Source organism: Tamandua tetradactyla, chromosome 10 (genome assembly GCF_023851605.1).
Source record: "Tamandua tetradactyla isolate mTamTet1 chromosome 10, mTamTet1.pri, whole genome shotgun sequence".
NCBI classification, from domain to species: Eukaryota; Metazoa; Chordata; class Mammalia; order Pilosa; family Myrmecophagidae; genus Tamandua; species Tamandua tetradactyla.
Window position 1 is genome coordinate 100,669,914 of NC_135336.1, and position 22,480 is coordinate 100,692,393.

At 54.3% G+C, this 22,480-nt stretch overlaps 1 protein-coding gene across 1 annotated transcript; it reads left to right on the plus strand.

Moving 5' to 3' along the window:
- The first annotated feature begins 236 nt into the window (after positions 1–236).
- Positions 237–10,035, plus strand: CRYAA (crystallin alpha A). Its single transcript, XM_077117679.1, has 4 exons — positions 237–334; positions 6,273–6,549; positions 8,062–8,184; positions 9,257–10,035. Exons 2-4 carry the CDS (start codon positions 6,361–6,363, stop codon positions 9,455–9,457), a joined length of 513 nt encoding a protein of 170 aa, XP_076973794.1. The 5' UTR covers positions 237–334; positions 6,273–6,360; the 3' UTR covers positions 9,458–10,035.
- The last annotated feature ends 12,445 nt before the right edge of the window (positions 10,036–22,480 follow it).

The following is a 22,480-nucleotide window of genomic DNA, read 5'->3' on the forward strand; positions in this document are numbered from 1 at the left end:
TCCGAATTCTGAGCCATGACAATGTCTTATGTTTAAATTTTAAGTTAATTTTTTGGAAATTTGAACATTTATTAGATACCTGATGATATTAAGGAACTAGTGCTAAGTTTTTTTAAGTGCGACACATCCTGAGGTCACATTTTAAAGAGTCCTCTTGGAGAGATGCATTGTGACGTATTCCCAGGAGAAATGAAATGATGCCCGAGACCCTTCAAAATCATGCAGGGTTTGCAGTGGGTGGAGGTGGGAGGAGTGAGGGCGGAAGAGGGGACTGCGGCGTTTACACGGGCGACCGAGCGGCCGCAGGAAGGAATGAAGTGAGGCCGGCAACCAGGTGAATGAAACTTGAGGTCTGCATGTTGAATGAAATGTCAGAAACAAAGAGACAAATATTATTACGCCTCACTCACATGGACTAACTATAGAATAAAAGCTCGGTTAACTGGAGTCGAGAGCATGCGTATCAGCCTGGGGCTTATGGCAAAGGGTCCTGCAGTGTGCGCTCTTACAGCAGTCACATCTATTCGGGAGGTGCAACTGCTCCTTCTAAATTCTGAGACGCTGAGCTGTTTCTGTATAACCTGGCTGTTCCCAGAAACTTCAGGCATTTATGTGACACCTGAGTGATAGAGTTAGAGCTGTGAAGCTATGAAAGCCAGCAGTACCCCATGCAGGAACTGCTTAAAAAGTTGAAAAAGGGATCTGACTTTGAGTAGAGACATGAATGAAGCTGATCTGGACAGAACTTGGGTAGATCAGAAAACTGGGTAAAGGATGACATGGTTCATATTTTAAAACTTCAACTTCTGTGTGAGACCAAAGGGAGAGGTGTCTATTTGATCAAAATCTGTATTTTGGGTAGCGCATTCCCTAATTTAACTTGTGTGGTCAGTTCAGTTGAACACCAGTTCGGTCTTGCAGAGCTGCAGGAAGCTTCTGGGATGCCACGTAACTTGGAGAACCCAAGGCCAGTGGCATGCCTAGCACAGTGACACCCAGAGCAGGTCAGTTTCTTCGCCCCCCGCCTCTAGGCGACCAGATTATTGTCAGCAAATGATTCCATGTAATAATGAATAATTATTTTCCTGATGTGCTGTCTTTTAAAAACTCTTTTTTGTTCTAACATACATACAATTCAAAATTTCCCTTTTTAACCACTTTAAAATGTGCAATTCGGTGACCTTAATTACACTCACAATAGTGTACTACCATCAGCTGCATTGTCACCCAGACTTTTTTCCCACCTCAAACAGAAGGTATGCACCTGGCAGCCTTGCCTTCTCCTTCCCTGGTAACCTGCCTGCTGCCTGTGAATGTGCTTTTTCCAGGTATTCATATAAGTGAGGTCGTGCAATAGCTGTCGTTTCAGATGCGGCTTCTGTCAGTCAATGTGGTGTCTTCAAGGTTCTTTTATGTTTAGCTGCATCAGAACCTTGTTCCTTCTTTAGGGCTGAATAGTATTCCCTGGCATGGCTGGACCACATTGTGTTCACCTCTTATCCTTTGATGGAACCTTGGGTTGTTTCTAGCCTTTGGCGATTGTGAATTACGCTGCTATGAACACTGGAGGACAGCCTCATCCCAAGTTCCTGCTTTCAATTTTTTGAGGTAAACACCACGTAAAAATTTTGGGAGGTAGATACTAGTGGCCAGGATATAGGGTAATTTTATTTTCAGCTTCCTGAGAAGCCACCAAACTGATTTCCACGACAGCTGCACCAGTTTATGTTCTCACCAACAATATATAGGGATTCCTTATATATTTCTTCACTTCATTGTCACACTTGTTATTTTCAATTAAAAAAAATACTACTAATCATCCTAGTGGGTATGAAGTTGTATCTCGTTGCAGTTTGATTTGCATTTCCTTGATGGCTAAAGACATCGAGCACCCTTCCCACATGTATCGCCGTTTGTCTGTCTTCTTTGGAACAATGTCCATTCAAGTCTCTTGTGCATTTTTAACTGGGTTGTTGTTGTTCCTGATTTGTTTTTTCTTTTGGCATTTTAAAATTTTTTACTGCTTATTTTTTATTTCCTGACTTGTTCTTTAGTTTTAAGGCAAGCAATCAAAAATGAGAAGAATACATTTCGATTTTAAAAGTATTTAGATTCAGTGAAATACATAACATACAGACTAGCAATGGCCTTGAATAATGTCACGCCTGGTGGTTTGTGCCTGGCTTCACAGTTTTTAATTTTAAACACAACCAAGAACTCCCAGATGTCACAGAGAATGAGACCCTTGAAATGACCGTGGTTCAGCTTCTCCCTGCGTGCTGTCATTGCTTGTTTGAAGTCTCCCATTTAAGCTCAGGAATATGTTGTCCCGTGGAGGTTGGCCATGCTGTGAAGTGAGCTGGCCCCGTTCCCCACAGTTAAAACGTACATCTTCTCCAAACTCGAAACTGAGGCGTGTAGCGAGCCCGCCTGTGCCAAGGCGCCCATTTCAGTGGGAGGCCTCTGGGTGATTCAGTACAGGTTTATAAAAGGATAAGAAAGACAACTCTGCTAAATTGAACATTACACAAATATTACTTATGGAGCAATTGCTTAGGAGGCAAACCTACAAAAGATGCCACCCTCCCAGATGCCCCCAGGGAGGAGTGTTTTGTCACTGACAGTATTTAAGCTTGACCGTGTATGGGGTAAGGAGCACACGGAGTTTTAGTGGGCCTTATTTTTGTTTGGGAACTCTGCGGACTCTGAGCCCTGCATGCCGGGAACAGCTCCTTCCTTCCTCCCTTGGTGCACTGCCGGTGAAGGCGCGAGGAGCCCAGCCCAACCGCAAAAGGGGCTTGTTCCCCAGGAAATCCAGGGTACGAGGGGGGAGCCGCGCCAAGGCTGGGGCCCTGGGGGACATGCACGCCCGCCCGTGGGAAATCGGACGTTCCCCCTCGCTATCTGCCCCCACATCCAGCTCTGTTTTCTGCGGTGCTCTCAGGGCCACATAAAGCGGCACATGTTTGCTTGTTTGGCTGCGCGTCTCTGCTCCTCAGAATCTTGGCTGCGCAAAAGCTGGGACTTGGCTTCAAAGGGTGTGAGCCCAGCAGCTGGGCCCACCTGCTGTGTGTCAGCTGAAGAAGACTCTGCTGCGTTATTAGCAAAGCAGGCCAGAGGGCCCCGAGTCAGCTGAGCTGGAAGTGACATGGGAGCGCCCCAGCCAACTGGTCAGAGATTTAGGGTGAATTAGTCTGTAGATGTGCATAACGCGCGTCGGCATTGGCAGGTACTGGCCGCACTTCCTGTGGGCCGGGGGTTTTACTGAGACCTCCTGGCAGGTGAGCACATGCGGGGGGCTTGTGCTCTGCTTGGGGACCAGTGGGGGCCGCAGTGCTGCTCCCCATCGCAGCTGGCTGAGTGAGGCCCCTGAAGGCGTCCAGGTCTGAATCCCTAGAATCCACGCACGTGTCCCTTACGGGGCAAAGGGGAAGTAGGGCTGCAGATGGGGTCAAGGTTCCTATCCGCTGACCTCAAAGCAGGGAGATTGTCCTGGGCTTGTTCTGCTTATCTGGGGGTCCTCAGGTCATCTTGGGGCTCTCTGAGGGGGAAGGGAAGGCAGAGGTCAGGGCCAGGGTGATGCGATGGAGAAAGACTCGGCGGCTGTGGCTGGCTTTGAAGATGGAGGGTGGGGCCACGGGCTAAGGGACGTGGGGGCCTCCGGAAGCCTGAAGAGGCCAGGAACGGATTCTCCCTTGGCACCTCCAGTGGGAGCCAGCCCTGCCCACACCTGGATTTTAGTCCGTGAGCCCCATGCAGCATCCACTCAACCCTGTAACAACTCACGTTGTTTTAAGCTACCGATTTGCATTAACTTGTGTTGATTTGTTACAGGAGCCTCAGGAAACAAATACTAAGCTGGAGTCTGAGGTGCTCCGATTTTGCAAGGCCTTTGTGGCTGGGTGGGACAGACGTGCGTGCCTGCTCAAGGCCAGTCCCCGCAGGCTCATCCAGTCCCACCGTGCAGAGGGCATGCAGGGTCCCTCACTGCCCGAAGGGTGCCCTTGCCTATGGCACAAAAAGCAAGGAGTTGCCAAAAAACTCAATATTTCCATGCAATATTTAAAACATCAAAATTAATGCAAAGACCTGTGATGAACAAAGCATCGACGTTTTAAAGAAAGGCGGGATCAATTTTCCTGGGTCTTCCTTTTGCCTCGGGGTCCAGGGCGGCTCCACTGGGCACTGGTCCCCCTACGCAGGGCCTGGCTCCCACCTGCTCTTGTGCCCCCAGACGGGGCAGCCCTTCCTGGGCCACCCACCACCCTGCCCATACCCCTGCCACTGCTGGGTTGCTGACTGTCAGCCTGGACGGGGGGCCTGGAGGTGTCCCAGGAGGCCGAAGCACGCCCCCTTCTTGTGGCTGCCCTTGGTGTGTCTATGCTGCCGCCTTTGGCAGACTGGCTTGTGCAGTGCAGCTCGGACATGGTCTTGGACTGGGCTACCCCCACCATGGCGGGCAGGGTAAATAGGGCCTCTTCAGGAAGGTTCTTGGGCTCTGCTGCGGCCCCGTGGGATCAGAGTGGACTTTAGTCTAGATTACTGTGGCCGGAAAGCCAGAGGGAGAGAAGGGCCACAGGCAGCAGCCAGAAGCCGAACACCAACAGTACCCCGAGAGGAGGCTGAAACCACATGCAGTGCCGTGCGACTGAAAAGCTGAGGGACAAGGATCGCCAGTTACAGGCGCCTTGATTTTGGGCTTCTCCTAGCCACAAAACCATGAGCCGATAAATTCCTGATGTTTAAGCCCACCCACCGTAGGGTATTTGTTTTAGCAGCCGGGATGTTTGGTGCAGCCTTCCAAAATCCTGCTTTCCTCGTCTAGAAAGTTGGGTGGCCTTGGGACCTGCCTTAATGGGTGGCCATCAGGTCCCCGGGAATAAGCACAGGTACCTGGCCCAGGGCGGGGTGAAAAAGTCCTCCACCCTGCAGCCTGGACAGCCCCACCCAGATTTGGGCACACACTGCTCAACATCCTGGAAGTGCCTTCTTTCCTTTGTGTGTCTCGTCCACCCTGTGAAATTGCAAACTTGCCAAGCAAAGATGGCAGCACAAGGACCGCCCAGGGCTCTCGCCCACTGGCTGATGCGGTGCACAAAGCAGCTGCTAAGCAACGCAGCCAGGATGGTTTGAGCAATGCTAGTTCCGCAGGAGCTGAGGGAGGGGAGATTTGTGGGGCCGTCCTCAAGGCTCACGCAGGTCTGATGGGTAGAGGTACATCCCGCTTTAATTCCAGAGGCTTCTCCTTCTCCAAAGTCTTCTCTTCTGGAGTCATCTTTCCTTCTACATCCATGGGTCTAAGACAAAATTGTCAAAGGTGGCCGCATTTTTGAGCGGGTGTTGTTTCCATAAACATGGATTGGACCCTGTCTGGAGTCTCGAAAGACTTAAAAACTGGGAGTAGTCTGCATGTCGGAGAGCCCCCCAGGGATAGCCTGCAAACCGGGGAGTCCCCCAGAAGTAGTCTGAGAGTCGGGGAGCCCCCAGGAGTAGCCTGAGAGTTGGGGGGCTCCCTCCGGGAGTTTCTCCTGAGGAAATAGCTGGGACGGGGCAGAGAGAGGCAAGTGGTCCAAGCCCCACCCCCGACACAAGCACAGGGGCTGAGGGCCCTGAAGTCTGGCCGCCGGGGACGCAGTGGGGCTCCGCGGGGGACGACGGAGGGCTGTGTCTGAGGTTGGGGCCTATGTGCATGGTCGGCCGCTCCTGTCTCAGCAGACCAGTCCCCAGGCCCCTGTGCACACGGCCTTGGCCGAGGGGGCTGCAAGGTGGGCGGGAAACCCAGACTGACCCCAGGAGAGTTCGGTTGTTCCTCTGCAGCTTCTTTGCTAGGGTTTTTGTGATGAGTCTGTGTCGTTTTGTAGTCACTAGTGAGTAGGAGAGGTAATCTCTCTGAAGAACAGGGCACTCGCTCAGTAGCTCTGGGGCTCGGGGGACCAGATGCCTCAGTTTCCTCATCTGTGAACCTAGGGTTGAGCCCCACTGCCCAAGGCAGTGGGGGCTGGAGGGAGAGTCAGACTCGCCCAGGCCTTGGCACACGGTAACGGGGCACTGGGGTCTTTGCCGTCGCCCGAGGGGAGGGTGGGACGGGGGGCACAGCCACACGGCGCAAGCCTCTTGGGGACGGATGTGCCCCGAGGTCCCGAGCTGCCGGTCAGGGCCAGGGCTGTGTCCTCCCGCCCGTTCCGCCCGGCCCTGGGTCCTGCTGACTGGGCAGCTTCTCCATGAGCTCATGTCTTTCCAGAGAAATCCCCCTAATGCCTCCTTTCTCTCAGAGGTGGATATAAGGGGGCTGCAGCCGCTGCTCCCCACCGCACTGCCCAAGCTGCCTGCCCTCCGGGTCCCTGCAGAGCCGCAGCCAACATGGACGTCACCATCCAGCACCCCTGGTTCAAACGCGCCCTGGGGCCCTTCTACCCCAGCCGGCTCTTCGACCAGTTTTTCGGTGAGGGCCTCTTTGAGTACGACCTGCTGCCCTTCCTCTCCTCCACCATCAGCCCCTACTACCGGCAGTCCCTGTTCCGGACCGCGCTGGACTCCGGCATCTCCGAGGTGAGGCCCGGCTCCCAGCTGCTGCCAGAGGGAGGGCGGCCCAGAGTGGGGGGAGGCCCGCCCAGAGAGGGGGGAGGGCTGCCCAGAGAGGGGGGAGGACTGCCCAGAGTGGGGGGAGGGCTGCCCAGAGAGCAGAGAGGTCTGCCCAGAGTGGGGGGAGGGCCACCCAGAGAGGGGGGAGGGCTGTCCAGAGTCGGGGGAGGTCCGCACAGAGGGGAGAACCAGCAGTCTGCGTCGCAGCCCTGCTGTGGGGGGGCCGTGCCCCTGCAGCCCCGAGGGGCTCTGTCCTGGAAAGGTGAGGCTGCGGCCCCGCCTCCCTGCCTGGCACCCCTCCTTGCCTCGCAGCCCAGGGGTTCCCTGCAAACCCTCCTGCCCCCTGCCCCAGCCTATCTCCTCCCTGTGCCTCGGGGCGGAGCCCGGAAGAGGGAGCAGCCTGAGCCCAGCGTTCTCTTTTCCTCCCATCAGCTCATGACCCATTTGTGGTTTGTAATGCACCAACCCCATGCTGGAACCCCCAAGAACAACCCCGTCAAGGCAAGTTGCGGCGCAAACCCACACTCTCTGTTAGCTGCTTTCCGCACTCTGCCTTCTGAGCCGAGGGAGCCCCGGTGCGGGTGGGGGTGCATTGCCTCCAGACCCAGGTCGGGGCTTCCCCCACCCCCACGGCGTGCAGCAGAGCTGCCTCCCTTCCCCAGCCAACAGGGCTGCAGACACGGGCTCTTCCCAAGGCTGGCCAGGAGTCCAGGGCCAAGGTCAGAGGACGCCCCTCCTCCCTGTCCCCCACCCCGTGGGGTGACTGATTCTCGGGTGACAGTCCTGGAGGAGCTGAGTCTCACCCGCTGCTTAAAACCAGAGGCTCCCAGAGCTGGAGTGCAGCAGCAACACGTTTCGGGGGCCAAAAGGAATGTTCTGAGCCGGCAAATTGAGAGAAAGTGCTTCAGGCATGGCGAAGCCCTAGGAGTGGGGGCTGTCAGGGGCCACCATGGCCAAGTGAAGGGCAGGCCCCTGGGCTCTTTACATAGAGGCAAGCTGAAGCCAGGGCGACCGCTTATCGTAAATGCCCAGTCCAGCCCACCAGACAACCCATAACCAGCCAGGTGGGTTGTACCCAAACCGCAAGTCAGCTCATAACCAGCCAATTAAGCTAGACCTAACCAGCAAGCTGACCCATAACCAATCTATAACCAGCCAGCCGAGCTAAACCCAGCTGGCCAGCTGGCGGTCATCAGCCCTTTCCTGGCCAGGCAGCCGGCTCCCTCCTTTGGGCGGACAGCAAATGCACATCACCCTTCCCTGAACCTCTGCGCCACTGCCAGGGTCACCTGCCGCTGGAACCTCACTCCCCTCTGTGTGGCCAGAGACAGGGCGCCATGACCCCTTGCTTCTGGTCAGTAGCAGGATCCGGAGTTGTGGGGCCACCAGTGCCCCCAGGCAGCCCGCAGAGACCCCGTCCGGCACCCTCCGGCCAGCCGGTGGCTCTGGGCAATTGGACATGAGGCCTTTGGATTTCAGGTCCGGTCTGACCGGGACAGGTTCGTCATCCTCCTGGACGTGAAGCACTTCTCCCCGGAGGACCTGACGGTGAAGGTGCTGGACGACTTCGTGGAGATCCACGGCAAGCACAACGAGAGGCAGGTGGGCAGCGGCGAGCCCGCCCGCGGCCTGCGAGGGTCCGGCGGGGGAGGCAGACAGGACCCGGCAGCCCCTCCTGAGCATTTCGGGCGGGGTGGGGGAGGGAGGCGAACGGCCAGGGTCGGGGTGGGCTGGGACCTGGCGTCCAGTTGGAGCCCCGGCCCTGCTCTCCGAGGAGGGGGCGGCAATGGAAGCGCCCCGGGCGGGCCCAGCCGCCTCGTGAGCGCCGAGCCCAAGTGCTCTTGCTTGTGTCTGAGTCGAGGCGCGTTTTCAGGCCGGCGCGCCCGTGGCCGGAGCAGCTGGCATTTAGTGACATGGCCCGTGCTTTGTGCACTGACCCGTCCGCTCTCCCAGCTGCCCCTTCTCGGTGGCCCCAGGGGCCTCGGAGCTGCCAGGCGGCAGAGCAGAGGCCGGACAGGCCCTGCGGTCGCCCCAGGCCCCCTGCTCGGCCAGGACCCAGCGGGCTGTCGCCTGTTGCCACGTCCTTCTCTGGACCACCCCTCCTGCCCATCCCCAGCTCCTGCGTTTTTGGAGACCCCCATGATCCACGCTCTGGGGTCCAATTTGGTTTGGGGAGGATGGAGGGTGCTGAGGTGCCCTGTGAGGAGCTGGGGTGAGACCTCCAGGGGGAGGGGAGAGCGCCGGGGGGGAGCGGCGGGCGGAGAGTGGCAGGGCCCCCATGCCCAAGGGCTGGCAGGGGCTCGGGCTCCGGGTCGGACTAGGATTTCTTCAGACTGTTGACGAGATTGTGGCTGCTGGGGCCGGGGTGCTGCCTCTCTCACGTTCTGGGTCCCCTGGGGTCCAAGACCTGCTCTGGACACGCCCCCTCACCCCAACGCCCTCTCGGCGGGGGGCTTTCCCACCCAGAGGAGGTGGGGGCAGGGGTCCTCCTATGCGCCGCAGCCTCTGACCCTGCCCCTGGCAGTCTTTTCAGGTCAGGGCAGAGCCAGGCCGGGGCAGGCCCTTCTGCAGTGAAAGGGGTCCCTTGGTGGGGGTTGTGGGGGCTCCTGACTGTGAGTGGCCCGAGGCAGCTGGGCGCCTGTCCCCCGCTGAGCGCCCCCCCCCGGCCCTGCAGGACGACCACGGCTACATTTCCCGCGAGTTCCACCGCCGCTACCGCCTGCCCACAGCCGTGGACCAGTCCGCGCTGTCCTGCTCCCTGTCGGCCGACGGCATGCTGACCTTCTCGGGCCCCAAGCTCGTGGACCCCAGCCACGGCGAGCGGACCATCCCCGTGTCCCGGGAGGAGAAGCCCAGCTCGGCGCCGTCATCCTGAGCGCGGGTGGGGTCTGGCTGCCCGCCTGTGCCCGGCCCCCGGCACCCATAGAAAAGGCAGGGCATCTGTCTCCTGTTTTCCTCTCTTCTGTTTCCTTTTCATCTTCTCAAGACAGGACGAGGGTTTGAGAGAGCAGCCGATGGAACTTGGATCCCTGGTGCTGGGGGCTGCAGCTCCGGTGACCCCAGCCGTGGAGGTGGCCACCCCGCCACACTCCCTTAGACAGCACTGGGCCCCAGGGAGCAGCCTCTGCCCTGCTGGGCGGTCAGGACAAGCGGCGCTGCTGGCCTCTGGGCAGGGACCCAGCCCCTGGGCTGGGGACGACACCCGGCTGGGGTCTCCAGGTGACTCCACCAGGTGCATCTCGACACCCCAAGGGACACTTCCCGCACCTGCGTGCAGGCCCAGGTGTGAGCCCTGCCCGGCCTTGGGCTTGTCCTGGTGGCCCCCGCCGTCCAGCCCCGGGGTCCCGCCTCTCTCACACCCTCCTCCAAACCTTCCTTTCTGTAGTACTAACCTGGGGGGCATTTGGTTACCCCAAGAACAAGCCTGTGGCAGTCAATAAAGAGCAGGTGGCATAAGCACTCGTGGTCTGGTGATGGTGTTGCCCCGTCACAGAAGCCTGGGGACGAGGGCGTGGGGGGCGGGTGACTCAGAGGGGAGGGGGTGGATGGGGGTGCAGAGGGACGGAGGCCCAGCTCCTGGTCAGCCAGCATCTCCCCATGTCCCTTCCTCTCTCCCAACCTGAGGTGCCTCCCTGGACACCCAACTTTGCAGGGAAGGGGAGGGCTTTCAGGATGAAGCATCTGAAGGGTCAAGAGGGGAGGACTCGAGGGTGGGGGAAGGGGCAGGCATGGCAGCTTTGGCTGTCGGTGTGGTCCGAGATGCTGGGAGCAGAGACACCCCCTCATCTGCGCCCGCCCCAGCCTGGAGGGGTCTCTCACTGGCCCGACTGGCTGGGGTGTGTTGCCCTTGTCTCCCTCCTGGATCCACCAGCCTCCAAGGTGGAGGTGGCCAGGCTCGTGCTTCCATCAGGAGACGTCCCAGACTCACTGGGTTGGGGGCGGGCCGGAGCTTGCACTGCTTCTCTCCTTCCTGCGGTCATGGTGGGGCCTGTAGGGCTTCAGGGGGCTTCCCGGAGCTGCACCCCCAGCCCAGAGTGGGGTCTCTGCTCCTGCCATTGGCCCAGAGCCCCTGCAACAGGGGGCGAGGCTCAGACCATTGCCTGAGGGACCCCAGCTTAGAGGACACAGGGGTGGGTCCCCTCGGGCCCCCAACATCTCGCCCTGCAGATGGGTGGAGAGGGCGGGTGGGTAGTGTGACGGGGCACAGGAAGGGACGGCCGAGGTAGCCGAGGCGGCATCTCCCCGGGGCAGGGACCTGGTGCAGCCAGCAGGGTGGGCTCCCGGGCAAGAGGTCAGCACTGCCGTCCTGGAATCATGATGGGGTGGGGGCTGAAAACTCCAGGAGGGGAACTCATGGGAGAAGGCTTCCAGCAAATGATGCCTGCTCAACATACAATGAAATAGTACATATTGTTTGCATTTCAAGTAAGAAGCAACACGCGCACACACATGCAGGCACGCACACACCCACATGAAGGTGCAACTCACATCTCTTTCTATTGCTCTGGGTTTGGCAGATTCCTGGCAGCTGTGGGAGCTCCCTGGGGCACCCCCGCCACTCACCACAGGACGCCCTGCAGTGGCTGTTCCATCCTTTGGTCCACATCCATGAAGAAAGGGGTACCCCGTGTTGATGGTCAAAAAGGCTACTGTACTTTGGGACTGGGACAGGATGTTTTGGGAAATCTGAATCACTGAGACCCCAGACTCCTCCTTGGTCCACATCAGCCCAGCAACTTTAGCAGACTTTAGCAGATTTTGGAGGAGTTGTGAGGAGCTTGATAGGGAAGGTCTAGAATGCTTTGAAGAGACTGTTGGTAGAAACGTGGACTCTAAAGATACCTCTGACCAGGCTCTACACAGAAATGAGGTGTGCATTATTGCAGTGTGTATGGAAGGCAATCCGTGTTTTAAAATGGTAGATAATCTGGCAAAATTGACGAGTGTCTTTGGCTGGAAAGCAGATTTTAAAAGCCATGAACTTGGATATTTAGCAAATCAAACGTAGAAGGCATAACCTGGTTTCTCCTCACAGTTTATAGTGAAATGTAACAAGAAAGGGATGAGCTGAGAATTGAACTCTTGGGTACACAGAAACCAGAAATTGAACTTCTGGGCCTCCAAAAAGGGAGATCCCAGAGAACAGTGCCCTACATGAGGACTTGACCAAATGTGGAACCAATCAGCCATGTCAGAGAAAGCCAGGATTGGACATGGAGTTATCCAGAAAGGATTTGTGGAAACTCCTTATGTCTGATGGGCATGATCTGAGGGTACTGCATAGAAAGCCAACAAGAGTGTTGCAAGATCTGTATAAAGAGAACCACTGCCAGTCAAGACTGAGAGGGACAAAGGGATATATTGGAGGAAAGATATCTCCAGAGGCAAAACCATGGAAACCAGGATCTGAAGTCAAGAAGCCTCAGGCCAAGAGAGCAGACCTCCCCAAGACTGTGGAGAGGGTGAGTTTGCCCCAAAGACAGAGCATGGGCCTTCCACCTCATTGCAGTGGAAGAGTCATGCCACCTCAGGCCTTGGAGAGTGTCATGGTCAGGTTCATGTGTCATCTTGGCCAAGTGGTGGTACCTGTTTGTCTGGTTGGGCAAGTGCTGGCCTGTCTGGTGCTATGAGGACATTTCACAGAATTAGATCATGAGCACGTCATCTGTATCCACAGGTGATTCCATTTGTAATTAGCCAAGGGGTGTGTCTTCTGCAATCAGTGATGCTTAATCTAATCACTAGAAGCCTTTTAAGGAAGATTCAGAAGAGACAGGTTCTCTTCCTGCTTCGGCCGGCGAGCCTCTCCTGTGGAGTTCATCCAGACCCTCCATCAGAATTGCTGGTTTCACAGCCTGCCCTGCAGATTTTGGACTCTGTGTTCCCATGGTCATGTTAGACACTTTTATAAATTTTATATTTGCGAGTGTTCCTTATTGATTCTGTTTCTCTAGAGAACCCTAACTAATACAACTTGGTACCAGGAGTGGTTCTTAAGAAACAAAATCTTAAAATGGGTTTTTATGAATGGTTTTCTACTCTGACTGGACTCAAAGGCTCTAAAGACTCTGATTCCCATAATCAGAATGACACTCCCAATCCATGGAGTGAGTTGGCAAAAGAGATAGTCAAAATATCACCCTTCGATTCCCCTAATGCTTCGCTTGCATGAAGCCAGGCTCTGGGGGACAATGTTTTTGACATTTTTACAGAGTTTTGTGGAAATAAAAGGTCTAGAGATGTTGGCTGGTTGTTGTTAGATACACTGGATACATTAAGGAGTGAAAGGGATGGGCTTAAGACTTCAAATGAGAAGCTTAAGTGCCATCTGACAGATGCAGATGTTTCTATGAGTATCCTGAAGGAAAATCTTATTTCCTGTAGCTGTAGACTTGAGATTTCTGAAAATCAGACTCAGAATCTTATTATTAGAGTAGCAACCTTACAACATAAACTGAAATCTCAATGTTACATAGTGTCTGCCATTAAAGTGAAGGCATTGATTGGAAAGGAGTGGGACCCTGAAAAATGGGATGGTGACATATGGATTGATAATGATGTCAGAGGTGAGGTTGAAACCCTAGGTCATGCTGAGTCTTCTCTAGATAACCCTGTAATAGTCTACCCTGAGGACACAGCTGCCCCACCTCCAGCCTGCCTTCTGGTGTTGGCCACCCAACCTCCTCTTGCAGGGATTAGCCCTAGAGTGATTAATCCTGTTTCACCAGATGAAATTGCAAATGAATGCCTTGAAGCAAATGGCTTGGAAGACATTTTGAATTCTTTTCATGACCAACCCCTACCACCCCTCATTTCTTCCAGACCTATAACTAGACTAAAGTCCCAACAGACCCCTAAAAGTGAGGTACAAAGTGTCAGACATGAGGAAGTATGTTATAATCCAAAAGAACTGTGTGAGTTTCCCAATTTATATAGACAGAAATCAGGGGAATATGACAATGGATTTTAAGGGGGCGGGATACTGGCGGGAGGAATATAAGGCTGGATTCAGTGGAATTTATTGATTTCGGCCCACTAAGCAGAGATTCTGCATTCAATGTTATAGCTCAAAGGGTTAGAAAAGGTATTAACAGTTTGTTTGCATGGTTGATTGAAACATGGATCAAAAGGTGGCTGACATTACCTGAGGTTGAAATGCCAGAACTGCCCTGGCATAATGTAGATGAGGGGATTCAGAGGCTTAGAGAGATTGGAATGTTAGAGTGGATCTATCATGCAAAACCTGCTCTTACACCCCAGGAATGTCCAGAGGTTGCACCTTTTACCAGAACAGTGAGAAATAAATTTGAGACTGGCACCATCATCTCTGAAGAGCTCTGTAGCTGCACTTCTCTGTAGGTCAGATATTACTGTGGGAATTGCTGTCACTGAGCTGGAATCCTTAAACACAAAGGGGAATGCGGGCTCCTGAGTTGGCAGAAGCCAGGTGGCAGCACTTAATTGCCAAAGACAGGGTAGACGTGGCTATTATAATAGACAGCAAACTCAAAGCAGGAGTCAAAATAACCTGACTCGCAGAGATTTGTGGCATTGGATAGTAAATCACGGGGTACCTAGACACACAATAGAAGGGGAGTCTGCTAAATTTTGTTCGAGCTGTATAAACAAAAGAGTTCTAGGTCAAGTGAACAGAAGTCTAACTTGAATTACAAAAATACAGAGTCATGACCCTTTAATCAATTTCCAGACTTGAAACAGTTTCAGACCTAGAGCCCCTTGAATGAAGGAGAGGCCAGGTCCCTTTGTGGAAGAACCCTGTTACCCTGCCACAAATTTATACTGTTAATCTTCCTCCAAGCCTTCCCCAAGGAGACCAATGGCCTTTTACCAGGGTAACTGTGCATTGGGGAAAAGAAAGTGATCAGATATTTCGGGGATTATTAGACACTGGTTCAGAAGTGACATCAATTCCAAAACATCACTCTGGTCAACCAGTCAGAGAGGGGCTTATGGATGCCAGGTGATCAATGGAGTTTCAGCTCAGCTCATTCTGTAGTTGTTTCCCCAGTTCCAGAGTGTATAATTGGTATAGACATACTGAGCAACTGGCAGAATCCCCACATTGGCTCTCTAACTCATGCAGTGAGGGATATTATGGTGGGAAAGGCCAAGTGGAAGCCACTAGAACTGCCCCTATACAGCAAAATAGTAAATCAGAAGCAATACTGGATTACTGGAGGTATTGCAGAGATTACTGCCACTCTTGAGGACTTGAAGGATGCAAGGGTGGTGATCCCCACCACATCCCCATTCAACTCTCCTATTTGACCTGTGCAGAAAACAGATGGGTTTTGGAGGATGACACTGGATTATTGTAATCTCAACCAGGTGGTAACTCCAATTGCAGCTACTGTTCCAGATGTGGTATCATTGCTTGAGCAAATCAATACATCCCCTGGTACCTGCTATGCAGCCATTGATCTGACAAATGTTTTTTGATCAATAGCTATTAGTAAGGCCACCAGAAACAGTTTGCTTTCAGCTGGCAAGGTCAGCAATATACTTTCACTGTCCTACCTCAGGGGTATATCAACTCTGCAGCCCTATATCATAACCTTGTCTGCAGAGAACTTGATTATTTCTCCCTCCCACAAGACATCACACTGGTCCATTATATTGATGATATCATGTTGATTGGACCTAGTGAGCAAGAAGTAGCAACTACTCTAGACTTACCGGTAAGGCATTTGTGTGTCAGAGGATGTGAGATAAATCCAACAAAAATACAGGGGCCTTCCTCCTCAGTGAAATTTCTAGGTGTCCAGTGGTGTGGGGCATGTCGAGATATCCCTTCTAAGGTGAAGGATAAGTTGCTGCATCTGCCCCTCCTATAACCAAAAAAGAAACACAATGCCTAGTTGATCTCTTTGGATTTTGGCAACAGCATATTCCTCATTTGGGTGTGCTACTCCAGCCCATTTATCGAGTGACCAGAAAAGCTGCTAATTTTGAGTGGGAACCTGAACAAGAGGAGGCTCTGTGACAGGTCCAGGCTGCTGTACAAGCTGCTCGGCCACTTGGGCTGTATGATCCAGCAGATCCAATGGTGCAGGAAGTGTCAGTGGCAAACAGAGATGCTGTCTGGAGCCTCTGGCAGGCCCCTATAGGAGAATCACAATGCAGACCCTTAGGATTTTGGAGCAAAGCCTTACCATCTGCTGCAGATAACTACTCTTCTTTTAAGAAACAGCTTTTGGCCTGCTACTGGGCCTTCGTAGAGACTGAACACTGAACCATGGGCCACCAAGTTACCACGAGACCTGAGTTGCCTATCATGAGCTGGATGTTGTCTGACCCACCAAGCCATAAAGTTGGGCATGCACAGTAGCACTCTATCATAAAATGGAAATGGTATATATGAGATAGGGCCAGAGCAGGTCCTAAAGGCACAGGTAAGTTACGTGAAGAAGTGGCCCAAATGCCCATGGTCTCCACTACTGCCACATTATCTTCTCTTTCCCAGACCAGAGCTATGGCCTCTTGGGGAGTTCCTTACAATGAATTGACTGAGGAAGAGAAAACTCGGCCCTGGTTTACAGATGGTTCAGCACGATATGCAGGGACCACCCGAAAGTGGACAGCTGCAGCACTACAACCCCTCTCTGGGGTGTCCTTGAAAGACAGTGGTGAGGGGAAATCCTCCTGGTGGGCAGAACTTTGAGCAGTGCACCTGGTTGTTCATTTTGCTTGGAAGGAGAACTGGCCAGAGGTGCATTTGTATACTGACTCATGGGCTGTTGCTAATGGTTTGGCTGGATGATCAGAGACTTGGAAACATAATTGGAAAATTGGTAACAGAGAAGTCTGGGGAAGTATGTGGATAGACCTTTCTGAGTGGGCTAAAAACATGAAGATATTTGTGTCCCATGTGAATGCACACCAGAGGGTGACTTCAGCAGAGGAAGGTTTTAATAATCAAGTGGATAAGATGACCCGTTCTGTGGATACCAGTCAGCCTCTTTCCCCAGCAACTCCCATCATTGCCCAATGGGCTCATGAACAAAGTGGTCATGGTGGTAGGGATGGAGGTTACGCATGGGCTCAGCAACATGGACTTCCACTCACCAAGGCTGACTTGGCTATAGCCACTGCTGAGTGCCCATTCTGCAAGCAGTAGAGACCCACACTCAGCCCCCAGTATGGCACCATTCCCCGAGGTGACCAGCCAGCTCCATGGTGGCTGGTTGATTACATTGGACCACTCCCTTCATGGAAGGGGCAGCGATTTGTTCTAACTGGAATAAACACATACTCTGGATATGGGTTTGCTTTCCTTGCATGCAATGCTTCTACCAAAACTACCCTCTGTGGGCTTACAGAATGCCTTATCCATCGTCATGGTATTCCACACAGCATTGCTTCTGATCAAGGAACACACTTCACAGCAAATGAATTGCAGGAATGGGCACATGCTCATGGAATTTTCTGGTCTTATCATGTTCCCCATCATCCAGAAGCAGCTGGATTGACAGAACTGTGAAATGGCCTTTTGAAAACTCAATTACGGTGCCAACTAGGCGGCAATACCTTGAAGTGGTTGCTGAGGGTAAAGGGAACATGGAATGGGTAGTGGAAGAAGGTAGTGATAAATATGAACTACGACCACGTGATCAGCTACAGAAATGAGGACTGTGATACTGTTTTGTTCCTGTTATACTATTTAAGTTGTAAGATATCAAGTTTAAGAATGAATATTACCCAAAGACTAGCACCCTATTCTGGAGAGAGTTACAGTGTTTCCAGTTATATGCAGGACAGTTGAGTATTGCTAGGTGAAAGAAAATAAATGTGTGTTTTAACGTTTTTTATTTAGAAATTAGGTATGGTTTAAGGTGATATATATATGGCTGCCAAGTTAACAAGGGGTGGAGTATCATGGTCAGGTTCATGTGTCAACTTGGCCAGGTGGTGGTACCTGTTTGTCTGGTTGGGCAAGTGCTGGCCTGTCTGTTGCGATGAGGACATTTCATAGAACTAAATCATGATCACATCAGCTGCATCCACAGCTAATTTCATTTGTAATCAGCCAAGGGGAGTGTCTTCTGCAATCAGTGATGCTCAATCTAATCACTGAAAGCCTTTTAAGGAGGATTCAGAAGAGACAGGCTCTCTTCCTGTCTCGGCTGGTGAGCCTCTCCTGTGGAGTTCATCCAGACCCTCCATCGGAATCGTCAGCTTCACAGCCTGCCCTGTGGATTTTGGACTCTGCATTCCCACGGTCACGTGAGATACTTTTATTAATTTTATATTTGTGCATGTTCCCTGTTGATTCTGTTTCTCTAGAGAATCCTAACTAATATATAGAGAGTGAAGCACATTCCCTGGGGGTTGGGGAGAGACTGGCTGCCACCACATGGAGGGGTTGAATGCGTGACCCAGAGATGGCAGAGAGCCTGGGTGCTGTCCCGATGCTTGGAGAGGGTGGAGCTGAGAAGAGTGGTCTCCCCAATGTTCCCCAAGGTTGCATTTGGAGAGATGCAAGCCACCGTGTAAGCCCTTGGAAAGGGTGGAACTTCTGCTTTCTAAAGCCCCAAAGATAAATGACTCTCAGACTTTGAAATCTAATGGACTCTGTCTTGTGGGTTTTTGAAACTGTGTGGGTTCCAGTGACTCCTGTTTTCCTTCCTCCCAATGGAAATAAGTATATGTGTCCTATGAATGCTCCTCCTTTGTATGTTGGCAGCAAATAACTTGTTTTGAGTTTCACAGGTCCAGAGACAGAGAAGAAATTTGCCTTAGAGCAGACCATGCCTGTAACTAACTTTGATAGGAGTCTGTACTGTTTCTAACTTTGTATTTCATTGTATTGCTACTGAACTGGTTAAGGATTTCTGATATTGTGATGGAATAAATGTATTTTGTATATGGGAAAAACATGTCTTTTTTAGGGTCCAGAGAGTGGGATGCACCAGGTTGAAAGGATGCATGTACCCTAGAAAAGCCATGTTTTAATCCTAATCCCATTTTGTAAAAGCAGCTGTTTCTTCTAATCCTTATTCAGTATCATATGTTTGAATCTGTAATTAGATCATCTCCCTGGAGATGTGACTCAGTCCAGAGTGGTTGTTAAACTGGAGTAGGTGGAGACATGTCAGGTGGGTCTTGATTAGTTTATTGGAATCCTATAGAAGAGGAAACATTTTGGAGATTCAGAGAAGAATCCGAAGAACAACAGAGCCACAGAAAGCCACAGCAGAGATGCCGCAGAACCACAAAGCAGAGACTCTACCAGCCAGCGACTTTGGGACATGAAGGAGGAGCACGCCTCCCAGGGAGCTGGAGAGGGAGCTAGCAGATGGCATCACGTTCGCCATGCGCCCTTCTAGCCGAGAGAGAAACCCTGCCCGTGTTCGCCCTATGCCTTCTCATTTGAGAGAGAGACCCTGAAGTTCATCAGCCTTCTTGAAATCAAGGTATCTTTCCCTGGATGCCTTAGATTGGACATTTCTATAGACTTTAATTGGTACATTTCCATGGCCTAAAAACTGTTAATTTGCAACTTATTAAATTCCCCTTTGTAAAACCCGTTCCATTTCTGGTATATTGCTTTTCGCAGTTAGCAAACTCGAACACTGTCCAAGCAACCTCCTTCTCCATCTACCCTCTTCCCACTCAAGGTGGTCGCCAGGGGCTGCCTTGTGACTCCAGTGCCCACCTGGCTCTGGGGGTAGGGCTGTGCCCTGAGGAGGTGCTTGCGGGGGGGCTGGTGACCCAAGGGCTGGTGGGGTGCGGAGAGCCGGCTCCGGCGCCCCTGGCTGCGATTGCCTGTCTACTGCTGGTTGTGGCAGTATCTCTGGGAAGCACAGTGGGCAGCCTGCTGTCCCCTCAGCCCAGGGCTCACATCCAGGGACCCTCCCTCCCTCCCCCATGGCTACTGTGGGGCCAGCATCACCCTTCACTGGCCAACAGCCTTGTGGTATAGCAAGCCCAGGGTTGGCACGACCGTCCTTGTCCAGAGAAGACAGGGGCCCAGCAGGGGAATTGCTCGAGCCACCCAGCCAGTGGACGTCAAGGCCCGGAACCTCCCGGCTCCCCGTCTGGGTTCGGCTTTGCCTCGATGGGCTGCAGGCTCCGAGCTGCCGTTGCTCCGGCAGGTCCCTCTTGACCGCTACAGAGGCGAAGGCGAGTCTGCCCATGCAGGGGGAAGCTCAAAGGACAGAGGGCCCGGCTTAGGCCACGGCGATGGCTATCCTCCCAGAGCACCCGCATCCCAGCCTCCCTGACTGTGCTCAGCTTATGTTCCCCAGTGCCAGCCCCGCAGGCTGTTTTGGGGAGAACTTTGGCATCAGGAGGGTCATCTGCCTCTGCCCCCTCCTTTCCGCACTCACATCCATCAACCGGGCTCAGGATTGGACCCTGTTCCTTGCACAACTGCATGGCGTCCTCTGGACCAGGCCACCAGGGTCTCCGCGGCCACCCTCTCTCACCAGTGTCCCACCCTCACCGCCCAGCTGAGGCCTTGAGCCCTGGGGGTGCCTCGCCCGTACCCGCCTTTCTGGCCTGCTTCCCCACTGCTGCCTGGTTGGATTCAGGGCAAAGGCACTCCCCAGTCGAAAGATGGGATGGGCAGGTGCCCCCCCACGCTGGCCAGCCCTTGAGTCCTCTCCAGCCATAAACACACAGATCCCGGGACTCTGCCTAGGCCCGCTGGGTTGGCCCTGCTGAGTCAGCCTGAAGAGTGAGCCAGGAATCTGCTCTCCATGAGCGCTCCCGGGGACCAGGGGGCCAGAACGGCTCTGCTGGCCGCAGCCACTGCCTCCCTTGGCTGGAAGCCGCCTCGCCACTCCACGGCATCTGGACCCCCATCTCATCCCACCCAACGTGGGACATGCGGGTACTCGTGGGGTTCGGAGCAAGAAGCCACACTCCCCTTCCTGGAATCTTGTTTGTGCCGTGGGGAGCAGCCTTGCCAACATCATCATCATCATCGTAACCACTACCGTCACCACCGCCTCCACATGGCGGGCTGCGCGACCATGGGCGGACGTCCCTGCCCCGCCCAGCACTGGACATCCCGTCTGTCCTCACCAGCTCCCCCGAGGCCTGGGACTGCTGCCTTCTGACCCGCCGCCAGCGATCCCAAGACGCACCGCCAGGTGGCAGCAGAGGCCCAGCGCGGCAGCCAGGACCTCGGCTGCGGAGGACGCGAAACCCCGTCTTGAAGGTCACCTTCACTCGCCCAGATGGCTGGGGGCAGCCGCAGCCAGCATCTGCAGGGGCCTGGAGCTCCAGAGCCCACCGCGGGGGGTGCCTGGCTCCAGCGGACCCACCCGACCCTCTGGGAGCCTGCGTGCACAGGAAGATGCAAAACCGGGGCGAGGGGCTCCGGGTGCAGGTGTTTACGACAGACGCTGTTGTCTCACGTGCCGTCTGCAACATGACTGGGCAGAGGGAGATCCCCTGCCCATGCCACCTGTGCTGGGGCCCTGCGGCTGCGGCCGGGCTGCTCCCTTATAGAGTTGGCCTCCCGTGAGGGCCATGGCCCTGGCCACCCCCACTCTGAGGCCGGTTCAGCTCAGTCCCCCTTCCCAAGTGAGAGGGGACATGTCACTGGCCTGTAGCCCTGAGGCCCCAGGCAGATGGTGGGGTCACTGCATCTATGGTCCTGCCAGCGAGTTGCCACCTGTGTGCACCTTGAGACGGGCCTGAGGCCCAGAGAACACAGCGCCCGGCCAGCTCGGGGTCTGAGAACAGGGGAGGGTGCAGATGCTTTGCGGGCGGCAGAGGTGAGGGTGAGGGGCGGATCCCTGTCTGCTCCCTACGACAGGGCAGCCCACCTCTGCAGGGGCTGCTGCCACCTCCCTGCACCCACCTCGGATAGGAGGGGGCTGGGAAAGGCGGGGCCCGACCACTGGAAACAACAAACTGAGCTGCCAGGCCACAGAGACGTTTGTTTAGGGTCCTAGAACTGCCATTTGGGGAGCACAGGCTCGGAGCAGCCCAGACTGTGCCCCGGGATGGCACCTCCAGGCAAGGGTAATGAAGGGGAAGGAACTTACACAAGTTGTTTGTGGTAGGTGGCTATTTGGGGCGCTCTGATTGTCCTTCAGGTTAATAGTTAACTGGGCTCTTTATCTCGGGGTCTGGTGTCCGGCTGCCCTGGGGGTCTGAGGAGCACGTGTGGGGCTGTGCACACCAGGGCAGTGTGTGAGCTTCCCTGACACCGGCCCAGAGTCACCGCCAGTGTGACCTCCACCTCCTTGTAAATCTCTTAGCCACAGGAACTCTATTTTGTTTCTTTTATACCGTGTTCGGGGCTGGCCTGAGGGACGCGAGACCTGGCTAAAGGCCCTGCTGTCAGCTCCAGGCTGCTGGGTGGCCGGCGACGGCCGCTGCAAGGTCTGGCCCGAGACTGTCTGCAAGGCAGGCCCGTGTGTGCAGGCAGCTGCTACAAAAGAGACCAGAACACACACACGCAAATACATACAGTGTGTGCGCACATGCACGCATGTGAATACACACGTGTGCACACAAACACATGCATACACGCACACACTCGCCTGGAAAGGTCACAGCGCAGCTCTGGCTCGCTTCCCTGCCCTCCCACTGCACTGGCTTCTCTCTGCATTGATTTGCACTTAACTGAGAAAACCGGTAGCTGCCCCCAGGGCGCCTGCCCTGGAGGAGAGTCCTGGGCCTGCAGGGAGATCAGCAGCATTAGGGAGACCAGCCCTCCTCCATGCTGCCCACAGCTCTGAGTTCACCTCCGCCGGCTACAAACTGCAGGAGCAGGAGCAAGGCGGCACACTCAAGGGCACTCCAAGGTTGCAGGGAAGGAGAGGCAGCTTGTCACTGCTGGGGCTCCCTGCTGCCCACCTCCGCCCCCCACGGAAGCACGACAGTAACAGGGAAAATCATGTGGCTCGCAACACAGCTT